The 22,409-nt window shown below is 42.4% G+C and overlaps 1 protein-coding gene across 1 annotated transcript in view; it reads right to left on the bottom strand.

Annotated features, from left to right (window-relative positions):
• Positions 1-539: 539 nt before the first annotated feature.
• LOC310705539 (uncharacterized protein) overlaps positions 540-22,409 on the bottom strand; it is a gene marked incomplete at its 3' end in the record, with an annotated part of 54,008 nt that continues 32,138 nt past the window's right edge. Inside the window, exons 3-5 of the mRNA XM_083500136.1 lie at positions 18,955-19,067; positions 6,879-6,966; positions 540-618 (exon numbers count right to left, since the gene is read on the bottom strand). Coding sequence (XP_083356262.1) covers positions 540-618; positions 6,879-6,966; positions 18,955-19,067 — 280 coding nt within the window. The remainder of the gene's footprint in view (positions 619-6,878; positions 6,967-18,954; positions 19,068-22,409) is intronic.

Raw genomic sequence — 22,409 nt, 5'->3', positions numbered from 1 at the left:
CGAGAGCCAGGAAGGGCCTCCCCGGAGGAGGAGGAGGGAGGCGCAGAGCGGGAGGGAGGGAGGGAACCCCAGGGGTCATCTAGTGACGGTGCCCCAATCGAAAATTTGACTTTTAAAAAAAATCTTTCGAATTTTTAAATTTTTCCCGCGGCACACCAGGCAACATCTCGCGGCACACTAGTGTGCCACGGAACAGTGGTTGGGAAACACTGGTTTAGACTATGTGTAGCTTGAGCCCCACGATGAACCCAAACAAGGATTTCATAGTAAATATATTGCATTTGGCACTTCGATAACTTATTCCAGGACAATTATTTTTGTTTGACTTTGTTGTACTCTCAATCAGTGACTTAAACAACAAATTCCCATCTGATTTTAAATGTATTGTACAATAAATGAGAGAACAGAAAAGTTCAGGTTTTGGAATTCTGCAAGTGCATTTAGTTGGCCACTGTGAGAACAGGATGCTGGCTAGATGGAGCTGATCCAGCAATTTCTGCTTATGTTCTGAGGTGCATGTGATGTTCAGGCGCTGCTCCTTAGTATGAAGATAACGGTGATACAAGAGTGCATGTATTTTCATCTGTGAAACGTTGTTTGGGGTATAACACAAGGAATCTGTAGAGACAGGGTTTTAGGGTTGTTTACAAATTGGAAACATATCAATAGTTTTTTTCCCCAATGAACTGTTGACATATTGTGACATATACATGGGAGGAAAGTTAAAACCATTAATACTAATAAAAATCTTGTAATGACAAGCAGTCATATTTTGCTTTAACTAGGAAACAGCAGCTATGCCCGAGGTCAAAGTCATTCATTAATGTTAAAACTATCAATAAATGATTGCCTTTTATTATCTTTTAATTAAACTTACTGTGTCAGAATATGAATTGTAAATTTGACCTTTGGTGCCTACGCACTTTGTAATGTGGCTGTGGCATTTTCTTCAAGCAGGCAGGTTGAAAAATTAGAATGCAAAATGAGTCTCTTTCCAATATTTCAAAAGCCATATCCTAATAGCAAAAGGACTTAACATTTTTATTAACCAAAGGCTGAGCGTTATAGCAACTGACAGGTACAACATGTGATATTATATATTCATCTTGATAGTAGAGGTAGTGATACCTTTTGCCATTCAAAGCTACATGTGCAACACCTCTTGCACTGGGTGCATTGGTGACAACAAGGGATGAGTGAATGCCAGTTTCGGTTTCTCTTGGTTCTTTGATTTTTCCAGTATTGAGCTCAGGTCTTCATATTATATAGCAGTTTGTTATTGGCATCCATCTGTTCCAAGAGACTATGAAGTATGCCTGTGGGGGTAAAGTCAAACCACTGTTTTTGCCGCACTGAAATGTCCTCCCCAAGGTGCAAGCCTGGGCTTTGTGTATGAAGATCCTGGGCTGTCCAGATGACATTGCCACACTCTTAGCTTCACTGAAAGCAGAGAAAAATGTTTGTCACCAGCTTGGAGGCAAGAGTTGCTGGAATGAGGCTTACAAGGTTGTCTTAGGAACTCCAGATTTGTGTAGATTTTACTTTCTTATTAGTATTAGAGTTTTAGACCCAAACTCGGGGGGTTATGTGAAACACCTCAGTCCTAAACTATTAAGTATACTAATTTAATTCACTGAAATTGTAAGTGCTTGTATGCATTACCAGTGCTTTTTTTGTTTAAAAAAAATGTTTAGGGGTAGTCTCACTTTCCTACTCATATTGAAATACTGCCCCTCAATGAGGCCAAACTTAGATTCACAAAATGTTTAGGGGTATACGTACCCCTGCATTCCCTCAGAACAGGGGTCAGCAACCCGCAGCTCCGGAGCCACACATGGTTCTTTTACACCTTGGCCGCGGCTCCGGGGCAGATACTAGCGAGGGGAGGAGGCGCATTGTGCGCCCCAACACTCCCCACTGTGGCGGGCGCTGTACTGGCTGTGACGTCACATGGGGGTGGTGCGTGCGTTAGTCACGCACCGTCCCGGCGTCACCTTCCCGCCCGCTGTCAGATCGGAGGGCAGCGGCACGCATGCAATGGTTTTGCGGCTCCCAGGTTTTTTTTCTTCGGAAACGGGTCCAAGTGGCTCTTTTTGTCTTAAAGGTTGCAGACCCCTGCCCCAGAAAAAAGCACTGTTCATTACTATGTGTTTAAATTTGATTGGTTGGTAACTGAATTCTCATGTGATTGGCTAATGTTGGTCACATGGGAGGTATCTAGTGAAGGAGAGACTCCATTTTATGTGAAGCAAGATTACTGTGTTTTAGAGTCCACTGTGAACACTGCTAAATAGAATAGAGTGTTCGAGTGCTACTTCTCTGCTTGAAAAAAAGAAAGCAAAGCTGCAGAAGAGGGTAAAAGTGGAAATGTCTCATAGGACCTGCAAGACATGGCCTAAGTGAGATACAGAAGGCTGAGTGCTGAGTTCTAGAAAGAGAGAAAAACACACTTGTTTGGAAATTAGAACTGTAAGCCCATGCTTGGAGAAGCATGTGTCTGTAAATATTGTGTTTTAATTCATCTATAAGTTGCTGCAAGTAAAGTTTTTGAATGTTAAAGTCCAGACACTAGTCTAATTTCCAAATGAGGTTATCAGTCATATATATTATTTGACCTTCTTAGCTGCGTTTCTGCTACCCTTACTTCAACATAAACTGACTCAGTGGGTATCAGGGTTTTATTCCAAAAGACAAAGTGCATAAATGATTGGCTGCCCGAATCACAACTCCTCATCCAGAGGTCACAAAACCTAATAAGGTGCTTCATGAACTCTCCTAGCATTTACTGGTTGCAAAACAAATGGAAAGTAATGATGAGATTAAAAGAAAGGGTGGATTATTTCAAGCAAAAGGAGAAGACATAGAGGTTATGGCGGCTCATGCACTCCTGAAGTCAAATCAGAATAAGTCAAATGCGCATAATACTAAAAAAAACAACCAAAGCTGATTAATTGGTGTTTCATATGAATTTAGTGCAGCAAATGTGAGATAGGCAAGCAAGAAATTAGCACACTCTTTTTTCCAAAGCGCATTTATGGAGGTTTCCCGCCTCTGGCCCTTTTTGATTTAAGAAACGGAAGGCTCAGGAGATTTGTTAAACAACGCAGAGAGCAAAACAGCCCTGATTGCTCGACGTGTCAATCTGAGCCCCCAAACAAAATAACTTTCCAACGCTTTGACCTTTCGAACACATGCAAACATTTCAGAATGTTTAACATTAATATTATCCCAAGGCACATGCTTATTAGCAAAAAGTCAAATCATACTCTGGTTTTCAGTACTTGCTAGCTATAGCTATTAGATCTTAACTTTTACAAGAAATGTGAACTAGACTGGAATTCATCTCTTTATATTTTTGTTGCACCCAGGATTAAAACTATACTGAGTTTATACAAAAATGTTTTCAAATCTGCAACACAGCATTTGAAATTTATGATGAACAATAGATTCATTGATTGAAATTTGTCACCAAGGCAAAGGTCAGCTGTGGATTTTAGCATTTAAAAGGTGGGTTTCAACATCTCAAATGTCAGTACATGCAGGTCCCACTGCTGGAATGGTCATTATCAGAAATTTCAGTTATCCAAACACCAAGAATTATACCCAAACCTCACAACACTAACGGCAAATTCAGAAATCTGAAAAGCCAGAGTTTGCCCACTTGCTTATTTATTTGTGTTTTGCTGGTTGGTAGCAGCCATTTTGGGCAGAAACCCAGGAATGTATTGTACCTACAAAGCGGGACCTACATGTATTACATGTATAGGGACGCAGTTGGCGCTGTGGCCTAAACCACTGAGCCTCTTGGACTTGCTGATTGGAAGGTCAGCGGTTCGAATCCTTTCAACCGAGTGAGCTCTGTCCCAGCTTCTGCCAACCTAGCAGTTTGAAAGCATACCCGTGCAAGTAGATAAATAGGTACCACAGTGGTAGGAAGGTAAACGGCATTTCCGTGCGCTCTGGCTTCCGTCACAGTGTCCCGTTGCACCAGAAGCAGTTTAGTCATGCTGGACACATGACCTGGAAAGCTGTCTGTGGACAAACGCCGGTTTGAAAGCGAGATGAGCGCCACAACCCCATAGTTGCCTTTGACTGGAGTCGATTGACTGGAGTCCAGGGATCCTTTACCTTTACCTTTCATATATATATGTATTGCAAAATCATCAGGTTCATCTCACGTTTCATTTTTAGGGTCTTCCAGCGCGTGTCATTATTAGTGATGCAGTTGCTGTTTGATCCAATGTTATTTCAAATGACTTTGTAGCTGATGGTCTGTGTCTTTGGTCACATGTCACTGTTAACAGACAGTGAATGTGGAGTTTTCCTTTCCACACTAATGGTGGATTGTGCCCAAACTGAGGAAAGTGCACTAATTTACAGCCCTAACTTACACTTGTGTTCCTCCAGTCAGTGAATGTTGGAGTTAAGAGCAAGTGCTCCTTTGTATTACCTTACAGGGTTGTTGGAAAGGTGACTAATGCATCTTTCCCTCATCTCCCTTGCAGTGGAAAAGTGACCCTGTATGTTTTTGCCTTCCATCATGCTGTGACACATACACAGTTGCAATCGAAATTATTCAGCCCCCATTATAAATCAGGTTTATTATCAAAATTTAGACTATCAGATGTTTACAATGAGCAAATCAAACAAAAGCAATTGAAATAGCTCAACACAATGGATGCTTCAAGTGTTTTCCCCAAATTCAGCTGAAATTGCTACTAATACTGGCTTCTCCAGTGTCACTACTATTCAACCCCTTCATGGCAAGCATCTTTAGTACTTAGTAGAGCAGCCTTTTGCTGCTATGACCTGCTGCAAATGAGATGCAAACCAGACAGCAGCTCTTGGCCCCGTTTCTTTTCTTTTCTTTTCTTTTCTTTTCTTTTTATTAAAGAATTTCTTGTTTTACAGAAGTATGTGTAATGTCTCTCGTATTTTTTCCATGTAACATTTTTACAGAGCAATGGCCTCCAGTTCATCAATATTCTTGAGTTTGCATGGTGCAACCACCTTCAGATCCCACCAGAGATTTTCTATGGGGTTCAAGTCAGGTGACTGTGGTGGCCACTGTAGAACTTTCCAGGACTTCTGCAACCAAGCCTTGCTGGAATTTGAGGTATGCTTGGGATCATTGGAAGGTCCAATAGCTTATTAATGCTGACATTGGTAACATCAAGACAGGATTTTTTACAATGCTCCCTATGTGATGCTGTCCCACAACTTGGTTCAAAAGCTGAAGCACAGAGCATATGCTAAAGAAATTGCACTGGCTGCCAATTTGCTACCAAGTCCAAGTTTAAGGTGTTGATGTTGATTTATAAACAGCATGCAACCAGGCTATCTGAGGAAATGCCTTCCCCCATATTGCTCAGCCTGACCACATTGATACTCAGAGGTGGCCCTCCTGGTCATTCTGTGCTGTGTGGAAATGCATCACATGACCATATTAAAGAGGGCCTTCTTGGTGGTATGACCTGTTTTGTGGAATGATCACCTGTCAAATATCTGGAAGGTACTAACTGTGGTGGTTACTAATTTGGCCAGGCATTCCTGGGCCACAGTTATTTTAATGTCAGTTTTACCGCTTCATGGATGTCATTGTTAGATAGATCAATGAATTTATCCTATTGTGAACCATTGTGCTATGGCTTTAATTAAAGGCACATAAATAAGTCAAATAGTAATCAATAAAAGACTTCAATTGAAAATGAGTGCTACACACTGAGATCAGATTAGATATTAGGCAATAAATGTTTTTACAGTGAATGGAGAAGGTTTAGTGTGATCTCTCCAGAGGACTCAAGCAGCTATGCTTCAGGATGTGGCAGATGGTCTCCTACCAATTAGCCTGTTTCAAGGGGGGGGGGATTAAACACCCTTCTTCCTGACCTCACTAATGTAGCAATCAAACTTCTCTCTGTGCACATAGGACAAATCAACCAATCCTCCACGCAAGATTATAAAGTCTTTCAAAAGCAAGTACTTCATTCATTGTTTAACCTCTCTATATAGGGATGTTGTGAAAAATCAAAAAGTTATGTTCACAAAAGTTGATTCCTGATGAGCTGTTGGCATTTGTCTCAAGAGGCAATGGAGTGTGCCTCCGGGGATGAAGTAAAACTACTGCATTTGCAGCACAGAAGTGACCTCCCTGGTGAGCAACCCTAGGCAGTGTGCATAGAGGTCCTATGTTGCCAAGATGATAATCTTGGCCTTGCTGATGTGGTCCAAAGGAAAGCAGAGCAACATGTTTGGCACCAGCTTGGCTGCAGAAGTTGCAGGAAGGCGCCATACAAGGCTCCATCTAACCACCTTAGGACCTTAACACTGGATATGTGTATGGTATACTCCTTAACCTTTTCTTCTCTTGAAGATATCCTGCAAGGCAGTGAAGATTTAGGATCAGAGTTTTCCTTCTCCTTCTCAGGCTGATGAGCCATATCTGCCCATCTCCCTCTACAGAATTTTCAGAAACCCTCTTCTTGAATGTCGAACATACTATTGGTCTTGTCCACTCAATCCACCAGAGCCTGTTTTCATATGCAGGGTAAGTCCCTAACTTACTGAGAGTTTGAGACTCATCAACTACTCTCACCTGCTTTAGCTGGCTACTCAAAGCCATTCCTGGGTATGACTTCTGTTGCATGCTGATAGCTCTCAGCTGTGGCTCCTAGAAGATGAGTGCAGATTGGTGACCAAACATGGGCAAACTCCTCCAGAAGTAGCATGGCATGTCACCCACCATCCCCTAACTCCCCTCCTAATGACTTAGGTTGAGTCAAATAGGGCCTGGCTGACTCCAAACTTGTGCCTACTTCTGCTTTCTCTGTAGCCCAAGCTTCTCTCTTTCCTTTTTCTACAAGAGACCAGTAACTTACCTGTAGTGGCAGGAAAGTGAAAAGCTGAGGATGATCAAACTCCATGTTACCAGCAGAACATCCACTTCTTTAGGGAATGGGGCAATCACTACAAATCAATTCAATTCAAAGATGGTACTGTTAGTGATGTTTCTCCCTTTATATGAAGGAGCCAATGTATCAGAAGCTGGTAAACTCCCAGAGTGGTGGGGGCAATCCAGTCAGATGGATGGGGTAATAATAATAATAATAATAATAATAATAATAATAATAATAATATAATTTATTATTTGTACCCCACCCATCTGGCTGAGTTTCCCCAGCCACTCTGGGCGGCAAATAATAAAATTGTTGCTGTTGTTGTTGTTCTATCAGTTCATGGACATTCTGGTTTATCCTGTTGGATCATAGCTTATACTGTACTGTAGGCCAATGAGCAGGAAGGAAATGATTGGTGGGGCAGGGGCCTGGCTGGAGAGAGTGAAAAGCAAGGAGAGGGCAGGAGAACAGAGTAGTTGCTTGATCACCTGAAGGAAGCACTAGAAATTTGAGCCAGGTAGTAGACACTGAGTGACTTAAGAAGTGGCTTAGCACTAGACCAGAGCTGAGAAGGTTGCAAGGAAGAGCTTTTGGCCCAAGAAATAGTCTTCAGTCAAGGGTCAGCAAGATTGCTGAGAAGCTGAGGGAACAGTGGTTGCTGGACCCAGGGCCATCTTAAGCATATCCGGCGCCATGGTGCAAAGATCCCTCCGGCACCCCCTCCCTGCTGTTTCCCAGAGTTGCCAACCTTTTGGTTGGCGGGGTGGCATAACGTGGGCCCAGGACTCCCGTGATGCAGGGGGCAATAACCAGAGGCGTAGTAAGGTCAGGTGGTATCCAGTGCGAAAAGAATCCTTCCAAAAATTGTCCAGTAGCACCTTAAAGACCAACTAAGTTTGTTATGGGTATGAGCTTTGGTGTGCATGCACACTTCTTCAGATACCTGATATCAGATATCTGAAGAAGTGTGCATGGACACTAAAGCTCATACCATAACAAACAGTTGGTCTCTGAAGTGCTACTGGGCAATTTTTGGAATTATTCTTTTAAGAAATTTTTTAAAGGACTTGATTCTTTTAAAGGAATTTTTTTTGGAAGAGTTTTTTAAATAATGTTTTCCAAGAATTTTGTTTATTTATTTATTCATTAAAAACTTTTTTTTGTTAAGCACCTTCCATCATCCTCAAGCACCAGCACCAACCAACAGTCATTTTAGCCACCAATCAGAAAGAAGTTGCTCCAAAGCAGTGTTTTGGTGCAGAGACAGAAAGACAAGTCTTTGGGAGCAACCAGATTTTTATGTGTAAAACAAAAGTCCAGGGAACATTAGGTGCTTCTGAAGTTCCTTGTCATTGGACATGCATCAATATTATTTGCACCTGCAAAAGTCTGGGGGCTGTCCTACATACTTCCTTTCCCACCAGTCCTAGAACTTCCCAATGAAAAAAAAAGGTGGGAGGGGAGAGATAACACACACAAAACCACACCTCGCAAAGTGGCACCATCGGATATTTGCAGGATTCCTTCCACCAGCCCAGACTTGCTCTTCCGAAAGAGAACTTGCCCCCATCAAGAAGCAGGGATCGCCCAAAGTGGTGCCAAGCAGGAGGAGCTCTTAACAAAATCAGCTTGGGAGGGGGAAGCTTTGAGTTGCAAACTTTTCCCAGAGGGCGGAGATTTGCCCCATTTCACATACCTGCTCAGTAAAAGCGGCGGTGGGGGGGGGAGGTATCAATGCTGACTCCTTAAAGGAGCATATATTTTCCATGCTCTGTAAACGGAGATGGAAAAACTAAAAGCAGGCAACAGGGGGAAAGGGAAGAGAGCCCCCAAAAATCCAAAGCCTTGGCAGCAGAGTGGAAGCTTCTTAAAGAGGCAGGCAGCTCATTAGAACCCAAACCAGTAACGCAGGGGAAAACTCACCACACAACACACACACACACACACACACACCAAAAAAATTCAGCAGGGGATGAGCACATGCACTAAAAAGAAAGGGGCAATCTCAAGTCAGTTTGGTCTTGCCCTCCGGAGCCGCTGCAGCCAGGCAGCAAAGTCTGGAGAAAGGGCGCCAAGGATGGAGACATACTGGTTGCAGGATCCACCTAACAGGACAGTTTGCAAGAGTAGCTGCTCCCTCGGGGAACTGGCAGGGGGAAGTTGATCCCACAGCAAAGGAAGCTGGACCAACGCCAGATTGCCTCTGCTTGCCGGATCCCCAGCCAGGGCTTCTTCTGTATACAGTGGTACCTCGGTTTGAGAACTTAATTCGTTCTGGAGGTCCGTTCTTAACCTGAAAGTGTTCTTAACCTGAAGCACCAATTTAGCTAATGGGGCCTCCCGCTGCCACCGCGCCACTGCTGCATGATTTCTGTTCTCATCCTGAAGCAAAGTTCTTATCCCGAGGTACTATTTCTGGGTTAGCGGAGTCTGTAACCTGAAGCGTCTGTAACCTGAGGTACCACTGTATTGCAGGGAGCTGAGCAGAGCCCAGCCAGCCAGCACGCGCATTGCCGCCCCTTTTTCCCGCGAGCGGAAGTGGGGCAGCTGCTCCTCATGCAGCTTCTGTGACTCCCAAGCCTACAGTGAGTGGCAAAGCGGCAGCAAAGCACCGCTATCTGTAGGCTTTGCTGTCTGCTGCTAGACAGGCGCTATGGCGCAGGACCTACTAAACCAAATAGAAAAGACGGCCCTGGCTGGACCAGGGGGGAAGCAAAAGACCTGAGAGACTTCACATGGAAGAGGTTGCAGTCTTAACTGAAGATTGCAAATATAGTCCTCAGTGCCTAGCTTGCTGAATCTTAACTGGATAGGAGTGTTATAGGGAATTTGGCTTAGGTTTGGATATGGGAAGAACTGAATCTCTTACATATCCTCTTAAAGTGGCAGATCATTCACACTGAGCGGAACCATATAGTTGTTAACATTTTTTTAAAAATGAAGGTAACTGTAAGGAAGTAAATGTTACCATCTAGTTTATTAAGTAACTGTGCACACAAATATCACCACCTGCTTCTATTCATAACAATATTCATAAAAATAAGGTATAGCTACTTTGATTTGTTCTTTATTTTGGGATCTCTCAGCTGCTTTGTCCTGGTAAGCTGAGGAATTAAACAATTCTTCTAAACACACCATGATGCCATTGCACTGCCATTGTACAGTCAACTTTTAGAACTTCATTTTAGAAAATGTATGCAATCAATAGTGTGTCTGAAGCAGATAAGTTATCTTGGAGAATATCTTTAGGGCAATGTAGGTAGTCCATTTAAAATAATGCAATGTTGTGTAACTTTTAGCAATTGGTTGCACACTGTTTGAAGAAGCAAATTAATGTACCAAATAGCATATGTGGGAATACTGCTTGATCTGATTTTACAAAAAGAGGCAATAAAGGAAAGTCCTTTCTAATTTCCTTAATGGAATTTTCTTTATTGTTCAAGAATATTTAGGCAGAAGCAAGACTTGCATTTTCATTAGTACAGTTTTAATTTCCTAAATGGCCATATTGCTCATCTACATGTGGCTAGTAAGAACCATGCAACCCAAAATACACATTTTGGAAGTCGTTATAGGAAAGTGGTGATTTCCTTAAATGCTGTTCTAACTCAAACATCACACATCTGTACCAGCAAAACGATGAGAATGTTACAAATACATGTCTACTTGGAAGTAGGGCCCACAGCATTAAGTGGTACTGGGGGAGAAATTTTGTTCAGCTTGTGTTTAAAGCTAAATCTATCAAATTTACACCCAATGTGAGCCTCTCTGGGAAGAGCATTCCACAAAAGTAGAGCCACCGAAGGAAAAGCCCATTGCGTGGACAGGCGGAGTCCCCAGGTCCCGAGCGGCCCCCCCGTCATGTGGAATAACGATTAAATGGGATTAAATTGGCCACAACTTTATTAAATTTCCAATGTGGGTAGACCTTGGCTCAGGCATTGGGCGTTCTCCCTCCCCGGTCCCCAGCCGGGGACCTAGGGAGCATCAGGGTTATCCAGTGTGGGGGGGGGATGGGCCGGCTCTGGAGAACATATGTTCAAGCAGAGATAGCCGCCCTCGTTACGCCGCCGCCGCAGGAGAGAGCAATGACGACCTTTCGGTGTACGGCCAAAGCCTCCCTTCAGAAAACCCCTTTAACGGGGAACCCTGGTATCGCCGCCGCAAAGAGGAAGATGGACTAAAGGATTCCGCCCAAGGCCTGATACTGCCAAAGTTGTGACGTTTTGCTACGGGAAAGGCGAAACCTGCCAATTCAGGGAAATTCCTTTCCAGCCCTTTAACAGCGACCTTAACATAGCAGCGCCAGCATACCTGTGAAGAAAAGTTAACCTGCAAAACCTGTGAAGAAAAGTTAACCTGCATAATAAGACATTAACTGAGGGTGGGTAGGGTGGGAGAAGCTCTGGAGCCAAGAGAGGATTCCTAGGTAAGATCCTCCCTCTATTGTGTGGGCAGGTAATCCCTCCCCTACCTGGCCTGGTCTCCTTGGCAACGCTTCCCCCAGGTGGGATTGGACAACTGACTGAGGTAGGTGGAGACCTCCAGGTATCCCACCTGAGGGAAGGCAAAGCCAAGCCTATGCTGATGGAGCCGCTCCAGATCCAGGGGCTGCGCGCGTCCACGCAAAGGTCGCCCCCCCCCCCCGTTTTATGCGGGGACCGGTCATTATTGTGTTGCAGCCCTTTGGACCCCTCATGGAAGAGGGACATGGAGAAGGCTCTCAGATTATGAATTCAGGGTCTGGGATAGTTCATATGAGGAGAGGCATTGAGGTATTCTGGCCCCGAGCCATTTAAGGACTAACAGGTCAAAACCAGTACTTTGAATTAGCCCTGATGGAAAGCACTCCTTCCCACTGAGGCCGTCTGTGCCTCAAGCGACAGCAGTGGTTCTAGGCGTACCCCCAAGCTACATACCTGCTGCTTCAGAGGGAATGTAACCCCAGCAAGAGCAGGCAACTTCCCATCCATCCGGTCTAGGGAACCACCCACTAACGGTGCCTCAGTCCATTTATCTGACCTACTTAATGAGAAATACTTTGTGAAAGCATGGGTGAAGATATTTTTTTTATATTAAAAAAATGCCTTTTTATTAGTTAGAGAGGTCACTTGGGAATTGCTGACACTGGAAGAATGAGCAACCACTGTGTGTGTGCTGGCTACAGAGTTAGAGTTGAAGAAGGGGAAATTATTATGAAGCTTGTTGACTGGTTTGGGCATGTGGGGTTAAGGTGAAGCTGCACAGCATGTTACAATGAGAGAAATAGCCGAGTATCATTCCCTCATCGAAAAGGTAAGCCTCGCTGCACAAGGCTACCTAGTAATCCTGGTGATTTATACAACCAATAACACAGGCCTAGTGAGTCACAGCATCTCTCAACCTTAAACAAGTTTGTTGTGAAGTTCATGCCACTCTGAACTCATATAAACATCAGGATGCAGATGTGATAAATAAACTCCCATTCCATTTGTAAAATAAGTTGAAGTATACTAGAATAGGGAACCAGAGGACACACATGCATGTATTAGTTCTATAAATGTTCAGAATGTATCTATAAAATGTGGTCCACATTTGAAAATGACTACTGAAAAATAATTGTATGTCATATGTTTGCACCCTTTGTGTTGCATAGGCATACAGTGCATGTAGTTTGTGTTTTGATATCCCTTCCTAAGAGCATAATGTAGTATATGAAGCTGCATTTCATCTGAGTTGACTAATGTAGAGTGCAATCAAATTAGGATTTGGTAAACAAAATCTTCCATAGTCTTATTAGTATCCATCATGCCTGTCTGCCCTTGGCATTCATTTAAACAGCTTTAGCAAAAAAAAAAGGGACCATGTAAGTCCTGGCAGCTCTTGATGGTTGCTGGATATCATTCATTGTTTCTATATACAACTGAGAGAAACTTTCTTTGCCATTCTGAACAAAAAAGGTAGCTAATTTGGGGATTGATTTCAGTATGCATCGTCACAGTGCAGTTGTCAACCAAAGCAGTTCAGATTTAAAATCTCCTTAAGAGTAATTGGAAGGGAACATCTGTGCCCTCCAGAAGTTATGACAGTATGAAAGTAACTTTCAAAAAATGCATAAGCAAAGGTTGCTTCAGAAACAGCTTGCTAATCAGCAGCAATATGGTGACCCAGTTCTCTGACAAGACTGCATCATTAAACTTTCTTGTATACAGCATCTGTGTTAAAAAACACACACCCAACAACAGAGGATATGCAAAAGGGGGGAAAGAGAGAGGAAGTGTGTGCACTCAGTGGACTAAGTAAGCTTTCATTATCAGCGACATTCAACACTTGTAGGTTCACCAATATTGAGAATCTCCATTGCCAAATTAACTCAGTTGCCAGAGTGGGGGTGACAGGATGGAAACGTCTAAATCTCTTTGGCAAAATCAACTCTGAGCCAACACAAGAGATGCTAGCAGATTTCATTGTGTTTTTAAAATCTTTTATGCCAAAACCCATCATGTTTAGCCAGTACACATGTTTCACTGCAACAGCCCTAGAATTGCCACTAGTATATTTGCAACAGAGAAACACAACCAATCCTGGCTGTCTGATAATGCCACTACTGATATGCTGCACAGTTTTAAACACCTGTGGGTCTCATTTAAAATGCTCAGCTAAAAATGTTTAATCTTTAGGTTTCCTTCTGTCAGGGCTGCCTCTGGTCTCAGCTCACAAAAGACCAACGCCAAGTTCTTCTTATATACAAAGATGTTTATTGCAGTTCATTGTTCGCTCCACAACCGAGGCGCGCAACCCCACGTCTGTTACGCTTAGACCGTTGAAGTCCCCTCTGAGTCAGTCCCTCCCCTGCACCAGTTTAAGAGGCTTACGCTGCTCCACCTCTTCCTTTCTTTCCTTTTCCGCAGGGTCTTCCTGCCCGCTGGGGTTTCGCCCCCCAGCCTGCTCTTCCCCCCTCCTGCGGGCTTTGGGACCTGACTCCTCCGGGCTCCCTGTTCTTCCGCGCGCCTCCACATTTGAACTTGGCGCGCGCGCCCAACCTCTAACCTTCCTTTTGACAGTTACACTACTCCCTTCACTACTCCCCTTCCCTTCCGGGAGGGTGGCTTGCTCCGACCCCCCTTCTTTCTCTGCTGCCGGAGCTGCTTCTTCTGATACACTGGAACCTCCACCCCCTTCGCTGCGCTCTGGCGGGGAGGCTGGTCCTGATGCCCAGCTGCCACTTTGGGATCCCCTGCTGGCCCCCTGCTCCTGACACGCCCCCCCTGGGGCTCCCCTTCCCTTGACCACCGGCGCCCCCTTCTGGGAATCCTCTGATTCGCTGGAAAGACTCATGGAATCCCTTGAGTCATTGTCATCCTCTTCCTCGCTGTCCTGGGATTCCTCCCCATCGCTCTCCATTTCCTGCCTCCCCTGTGCCTCTGTCCCTGAACCCCTGACACCTTCTTTTTTCAAACAAACAAACAAAACCAAAAAAACACCACTGGCCTGCTTCTGACATAAATGAGAACAATGACTTCTGGCTATATGAATAATCTGTTAGAAAAGTCACTTAAATAATGCAGATAGAATCCAGAGAGAAAGAAAATCCTGATAACTTTTTACTGGTTTTTTGTTTGTTTGTTTGTTTGTACACACACACACACACACACACACTAATCTAACAACATTTCAGGTTTTACAGTCAATGATTCAACCTTGAACTTCCACCTCCTCCAAGGTTTCCCCAAGGTTTGGATTCATGCTGCATATTTTAGTTACTCCATGCCTTTGCTTCTACAAAAAACGAAAAAACAAAAAACTTCCACTGACCTTTCCACTGCTGTTCTCAGTCAAATCCTATTTGTGTCTTAACTAATTTACACTGAGTTTTTAAATCTAAAAATATTTTCCAGTTCTCCTTAAAGTCAATCTCTTTTTTATCTCTAATTTTACAAGTCAAACTAGCCAATTCTGCATATTCTGTAATTTTCAATTTACTAAGGTTTTTTAAAAATAAAAATAGAAATTTGGTGGATCAAAGGGATGCTGTGGACATAGTGTATCTTGATTTTAGTAAGGTTTTTGACAAAGTCCCCCATGATATTATTGCAAGGAACCTGGGTTGAATGAGGTAACTGTTAGGTGGATTTGTAGCTGCTTGACTGACGCAAAGAGTATTCATTAGTGGTTCCTCATCATCTTGGGAAAAAGTGACAAGTGGGATGCCACAGTATGTTGTCCTGGGCCACTTGCTGGTCAACGTCTTCATAAACTACCTGGATGAAGGAATTGTGGGGATGCTCATCAAATTTGCAGATGACACCAAACTGGGAGGGGTAACTAATGCCGCAGAAGATAGAATCAGAATTCAAAATGATTAACAGATTGGAGAACTGGACCCAAACTAACAATAATGAATTTCAATAGGGATAAATGTAAGATTCTGCACTTAGGCAGGAAGAACCGGATGCACGAATATAAGATGGGGGACATTTGGCTTATTGACAGTACATGTGGAAAGGATCTAGGGGTCTTGGTGGACCACAAGCTTAACACGAGTCAACAGTGTGATGCAGCAGCAAAAAAGCTAATGCTATTTTAGGCTGTATCAACAGAAGTATAGTCTCCAGGTAAAGGGAAGTAATAGTACAACTCTATTCTGCCTTGGTCAGACCACACCAGTGATACTGTGTCCAATTCTGGGCACCACAATTTAAGAAGGATGTTGACAAGCTGGAACGTGTGCAGAGGAGGGCAACAAAGATGATCATGAGTCTGGAAACTAAGCCTTATGAGGAGCGCTTGAAGGAGCCAGGTACTGTATGTTTAGCCTGGAAAAGAGGAGACTTAGAGGAGATATTATAACCATTTACAAGTATCTTAAAGGCTGTCACATGGAAGAGGGAACAAGCTTGTTTTCCTTGCTCTGGAGGGTAGGACTCAAACCCATGGCTTCAAGTTACAAGAAAGGAGATTCTGACTAAACTTTCAGGAAAAAAATCTGACAGTAAGAGCTGTTCAGCAGTGAAACAGTGAAACAGTCTCCCTTAGGAGTTTGTGGACTCTCCTTCCTTGGAGGTTTTTAAGCAGAGGTTGGATCGCCATTTGGGCTAGACCCTTCCAACTCTATGATTCTATGTCAATTAGAGACTAATTAAGAACTAATGCAGCAATGGGAGTCTATCTTGGACATATATTGTAAGGAGAGTGGGAAACCAGTTTTGGAAAATTGTATTAAATTGTATTAATTCGGTAACGATTTTTAATAATTTAAAAAATAATTGGCAAAAAATATTTATCACTAGTAACAGGGCCTTCATTGCATAGGCTGCCCCAAAGGAATGCAAAGAATTTGTTAGTCTGTGTCACTGACTGCTTTGTTCTCTCTCTCTGTTTATATTACCGCTAAGCTACTTTGAATTTTTTATGCACATATTTGCCAATGTGGAAAAAAAAACCATCTGATTCCTCTCTGTTCCAGTTGATTTCTATTATCTTTTCTTATGCTCACACACTTTATCTATTGGCATTATCTGCTCTCAGTGACACCGTCCTCTATCCCAAATGCATAGCTGTCAAGGGTCCCTTATTTGAAGGGACAGTCCCTTATTCCAGCGCCATGTCCCACTGCTGTCCCTTATTGATGGATGTCCCTTAAATGATGTCCCTTAAATGATGTCCCTTAAATTTCAAAGGAAGCAGCTCCTCTCCCTCCCCCCTGCTGGCCAGAGAGGAGGGAGGCTCCAACTGTGTTGCTTGGCTGTGTTGCTCACCCAATAAGAAGTCTAAGAACGACTGGGGGGGGGTGGAGCTTGCATGCCTTGTGTGTGGCTAGTTAATGCAAGCTGAGGGGTTTTTTGAATGCTGAACGCCATTTTGTTGCACGTGCTGCTGCAAACTTTGCAGTGCAAAGCCAGGCCGGGGAGCCATCTTAAGTTGAGGCTTCATAGGCCTTGTGGTGCATGTGGTTCAGATTCTATTCAGTTGAACCTCTGGTTACAAAGTTGGTTGGACAGTGTTCTCGAAGCTACCAGCATGAGTTTGACCAGACTGCAGGAGGACAGGAAGACTGGAGTGCCTGGAACAGGTGAGGCTGCAGGTCCCTTATTTTGGCTGCTGGTCCCTTACTTTCAAATCTGTAAGTTGACAGCTATGCAAATATGTTCAGCTACATAATAATATATAAAGGTAACCTGCTTCAGAGCTGGACAGTGACTGGAACGCAGGTCCTGCTCTATCACTACATTTCACTGGTCTTCAGTACATTTCTAGCTTTAGCGAATTCAATGGCCGGCTCCAGGATTAAATAAATATGTCCAGGCAGCAAGTGACTGTGAAAGCAAAGTGTTTCATTATCTCATTACACTCTTTTAGCTAGTTTCATGCTAGTGTTTGCCTTCTGGAGATGGAACTTACTTGGTATGTAGGTATCATTTTTCTTGTGTCTGCCTCCAGCATCTCAAATGTAAAAGGAGTCTCTAGCTACTGAGTCTCTTCAGACATTATGGTACATGTGTCTTAGTAAGTGTGACATAAATCAATATCCAAAATGATCATCTGGGCTCCATTCTTCTAGGCTTTCTTTGACCTTTCTTCTGAAAGGGGAGAAACTTCATGTCTGCTAAGTAAAGCTTCTCAACTGCAGAACATACTAATTTATCTGCAGAAGCTATTTTTCTTCCCTAGGCAAAAATAAATGCATCCTTCCCATCATCTGATTTAGCGTTTCCCCCCTAGCCATTTTCCTGATGTTTGTTCTTGTTCTGCACTTCATCCAAATGGATGGACACTCCCCACCCCCCACTCATTCATACAGATGAAAATGGGAAAGAGTAGGGCTACAATTTGGAAATTTGATGGAGAAACTATTGCTACCATACCACAAATCCTACTGTGCTGAGGCTGAGAGAAAATTCTGTTTCTCCCATGAGATTTCCCCTTGGAATTCTTCTGCTTTTAACTGCTGTCTAGCATTGAGCTGTGACAGCCCTACCTAGAAAGAAATAATTGGACTAGGATTTTTTTTCATGGGGGAAAAAGATTTGTGGATAAGGTGTGTGTAAGAGAGAGTGAGAGAGACAGAGAGAGAGAACAAAATACTCAATAGATTGCTTGTTTTTGCACATTTTCTATGGCCCTGAGGCAAATCAATATTGTGTAGAAATTTTGGAATGGCCACCAAAGTTACCAAAACGGGATTAGAATATGTTGGAACCAAATAAACACTCAAGGCTGGTCCACTAGATTGAATGGGACACTGTGACACCCACCTCTGTGTATCCTCAAGCACTGCCACTGGTCTGCCATCTTGCAGCACAGTATGAGTAAACTGAGGAGAAGCTCAGTATGTACCGCAACTTGATTAAAATTCAGATGGGCTGGGCCACTGGGGACTACAGGATCCAGTCCAAATGGCCGCCCCTGCCTTTTAGTTACTGTAAAATGACCAAAGACCTAGGATTAACTTCCCCCTTTTTGGTTCCAAATAGTTCAATAAAAATGTATTACTGGCTAAACACAACAGGTTCATTCATTGCTGTTTTCAGAACATTGTTCTATTAAATGTTATTCTTCAGAGACAGTCGTTGTTACAGTTTTCTAATATATACAGACAATGGACAGCTGTCCAAACATTTGTGACAGAGATAGTGATTTCTACTCTAACAGGCGAGATTTCTGAAAGTCATTGCATATTTAACATACTCAAATGTGAACTGTATTTGTTCATAACAAGGATCAATTGGGAGTGGGGAGAACTCAAAAGAAAGAGCTTTTCTATCCCTAAACAGAAAAACAGAAATAACCCTGGAAGATAAATATTTTTCTACCTCAAGTAAGTTAACTATCTTTTTTATTATGATTTAATGCAAGAAGAAAGAAAGAAAATACAGCTGAATTCAAAAGAAAATTAAACATACACACAAAATGCAAATCTGGGTCATTTCATTTACATTCCTTGAAATGTAAAGCACCCCCCGCCCCATTTCTTAAAATTATTTTATGTCACCACATATAACAATACACATATTCGAGATTTGCAAAAATTAACTATCTTTGACGTACTTGGTTAAAAGTTTTACCACAAACTGCTTACCAACGTGTTGGTGCAAAGATATTTTTGATCTGATTTGTATTCTCATGGATAAAAACAGCATACATCTGCTGACGTAGAAGCCAAGTTGAAAAGTCTCAGAATAGCAGCTTATTCTATGGAAACAGAAGAGCAAGAGGCAATAAATTAAAGTAACAATCAGTTGCTAACTGAATGTCTGTAGTTCCGATATCTCTGATGAGGCAATGTAAACAGTTGTAAAGGCCTGGGTTGTATTAAACAGTTGAGCTGCTAGTGGAAACTAGTGAAATGAGTCCTGCTGGTGCAATGGGACTTTCCTCACCTCTCTTCCCCCGATGTCCCTCAAATTGGTTAGGGGGGTGTATGTCAGAATAACCCCCGGAACAGCATGGAGGGTGAGGGGAGGGGGTATGGTTCTGCCAGCAAGCTGAAATATTTGTGCTGATGAAACAATCAAAATAGTGTAACACTGAATTGCTCTCAATATCTTATTTTATTTATTTTTTTAAAATGCCGTTCCACATTTATATTCTTTTTTATATATAAATTTTTTATTCATTTTCCAATACAAAATTATACAGTCAAAACATCTTTTCTCTTCATCATCAATTTCTCCCTTTTGACTTCCCTCAGCTTGCCTGATAATCCCCCATTTTACTCACTTTTTTCACATTTCTCGAATTAATATTGCACTACAATGTTATTTTATATTTTACCTTATTTTTTAACAATATTTCTAATTAATATTTTCACAAAACTTCTTTAAAACTTACAAATGTTATCTGATTATCACTTAATTTTTGCATATATTCTGTAAATTTACTCCAGTCTTCTGTGAATCTCTGGTCGCGTCGATTCCGGATTCTTCCTGTTAATTTATCAAGTTCAGCATAGTCCATCATTTTCATTCTCCATTCTTCTATCGTGAGTAGTTCTTCTTGTTTCCATTTCTGGGGCATCAATATTCTTGCTGCTGTCACCGCATAAACAATTTCCTTTCTTTCTTATTAATCTCATTACCTATTATTCCTAGTGCTTCTGGTTTCTTAACAAATGTATATTTCAACATTTTCTTCAATTCATTGTAAATCATCTCCCAAAAGCCCTTTACTTTTCCACATTTATATTCAAGGTAACATACAAAGCAATGTTGCAAAAACCCTTACAAGTTGACCCAAAATTCAGTTGCCCCAATGCTTTTGCAGAGGCTTGTTTCTGAGGATAGAAGTCTCCACCTGATGACTGACCAACTGATTGATTGTTTTAAAAGTCATTGAGGAGTGAGAAAATGGACCTCTCTATAAAGAGTTTCTAAAATTAAGTACCACAGGGGGTGATTAATATGTTTTCTCAAATGTTGTTTGTTTAGTCATTATTCATTGCTAGTGAATGTAGTTCTGTTATATTCCAAGTATAATTGTTGTGTTTATGTCATTCTTCTACCTTACTGTTAGGCTAGTATGCACCTACAAGAGGTATCATTATGTAGAACTTTTGTTCACCAGCCACCTGAAGTCTGCTAATCCCATTTGTAGACTAACATAGTACTCAGCAACTTTCTATTTTCTCCCCTAGTCTGGGCAGCTAATAAAACTAGGAATTCTACCAAGGCCTTGGTGAGCTGCGCTGTGTTCACCTTTATGGGCCTACACTGTGGGATCTTTGGATCCTGACCACTGAACAGTTTCAATGATCAATAAAGATACACTGACAATGAAAAGGGTGGGTAGGAATGTTGGGAGATTCCATGTCCCCTAATAATCCATTGCTCTAATAATGCCAGCTCAGTACTGTGGAATTCTTTATTATTATTACAAAGTACCACAGATCCATGGTGAATTGCTGATTGGGAATATACCATCATAGCCTTAACACATGCCTCTATTTGCAGATTTAAAATAACTCCACATTTTTGGCCACTAAATCCCTCCCCAGTCTTCTCTAATTGCCACATAAAACGAGGTGATCCACCGTAATGAATAATCATAATGAAGTAGCCACGCAGCACGCCTCTCATTCCTTTCCTTATGCCGTTATCAGTGTCACTATAGTCTCCGCTGCATATTTCGCCTATTATTGCAGCTGTCAGAGAATTAAGTGAAATCTATCTGGCAACATCTGGCTTCTCAGGGGGGAAAAATGAATAATTTCATCAGCCTTCCCCAGCTCCGTCAGTCTCATCCTAATTATGATGTAACAGAGGGCATTAGCATGTGGTGGACTTGGTGATTAACCTCAGGCAGCTGAAAAAGTGGTCTGGAGAGATGAGCAAAGCATTTGGAACAGCTCGATCAATTATAAATGCTCCCCCCACCTTCGCACCGGACGAGGCACTTAAATTACAGCAATGACCTTGTGATTGGTAACAGTAAGTTACGCTTGAACCCATTTAGAGGGTCAGATGTTTTGTAGCACATTTCAATAGTTTAAATGCTTATTTCTAAATTCATTTGGAATTAATTCCTTTTTTATTTTTTACTAGCAACTAGAGCTGAGCAAAATCTTCACAGGTTTGATTTTTGCACTGGAATTCAAGATATCAGTGCAGCAGAATTTTGTCTTGAATCTGGAGCAAAGTGATGAATCTATTGCAAAGTCACGAGGAGACACGTTTATCAAAAGGCGATTTTGGGCCTGAAAGTGAGGCAGTCTGTGTGCTCTAAAGGGAGGCACCCACACAAAAGTTTGAAAAAAGCCTGTGCTCATGAGTGTGGGTGAAACAAGGGTACAGTGTGTTGATCATTTGATGGGGAAGGGTTTTCTATAGGGTACATAGAGCAAGGGTAGCTCAGCCTTGGGTCAAGGGATCAGGGAGCTTCACCCACTTCCCATTGTGCTCTAGATTCTTTTTTTCCTTTCATATGTGGGTTTGTTTGTATTATTCCAAACCTAGCACACCTGCTTCAGGATCATACAGGCTGCATATTTTCTTATTCCTCATCGCTATTTATATCCTCTCTCCGTTCCTACAAGCTGTCATTCAAGCTGTCACTCATAGTTCTCCATTTCCCCATGTTATACAGTGGTACCTCTAGCTGCGAACTTAATTCATTCCAGAGGTCTGTTCTTAACCTGAAACTGTTCTTAACTAGAGGCGTACTGCGCCGCCAGCACACAATTTCCGTTCTCATCCTGGGGCAAAGTTCTCAAGGTAACTCTTCCAGGTTAGCAGAGTTTGTAACCTGAAGCGTTTGTAACCTGAGGGGTTTGTAACTCGAGGTACCACTCTACTCACAACTCTGTGAGATAGTTTAGGCTGAAAGAGTGTGTTGCCCAAGATCACATGATGAGTTTTATTTGAATCTTAACCCTCATCTCCCAGGCCCTAGTCCACCAAGTCCTCCACATTCTGGGGAAGGGGGAGATGTAAAAGTGATGAAGTTGTTAAATTTTCAGATATACATTTCCCACAATAAAATATAAAGCATTACATCTAACAACTTCCATTCGTCTCCTTCCATGGTTCCTTTATACTT

Source organism: Podarcis liolepis (genome assembly GCF_965112155.1).
Source record: "Podarcis liolepis genome assembly, chromosome: 4".
NCBI classification, from domain to species: domain Eukaryota; kingdom Metazoa; phylum Chordata; class Lepidosauria; order Squamata; family Lacertidae; genus Podarcis; species Podarcis liolepis.
Note: the sequence above shows the minus strand (reverse complement) of the source record. Positions and strands in the feature narration are given on the sequence as shown.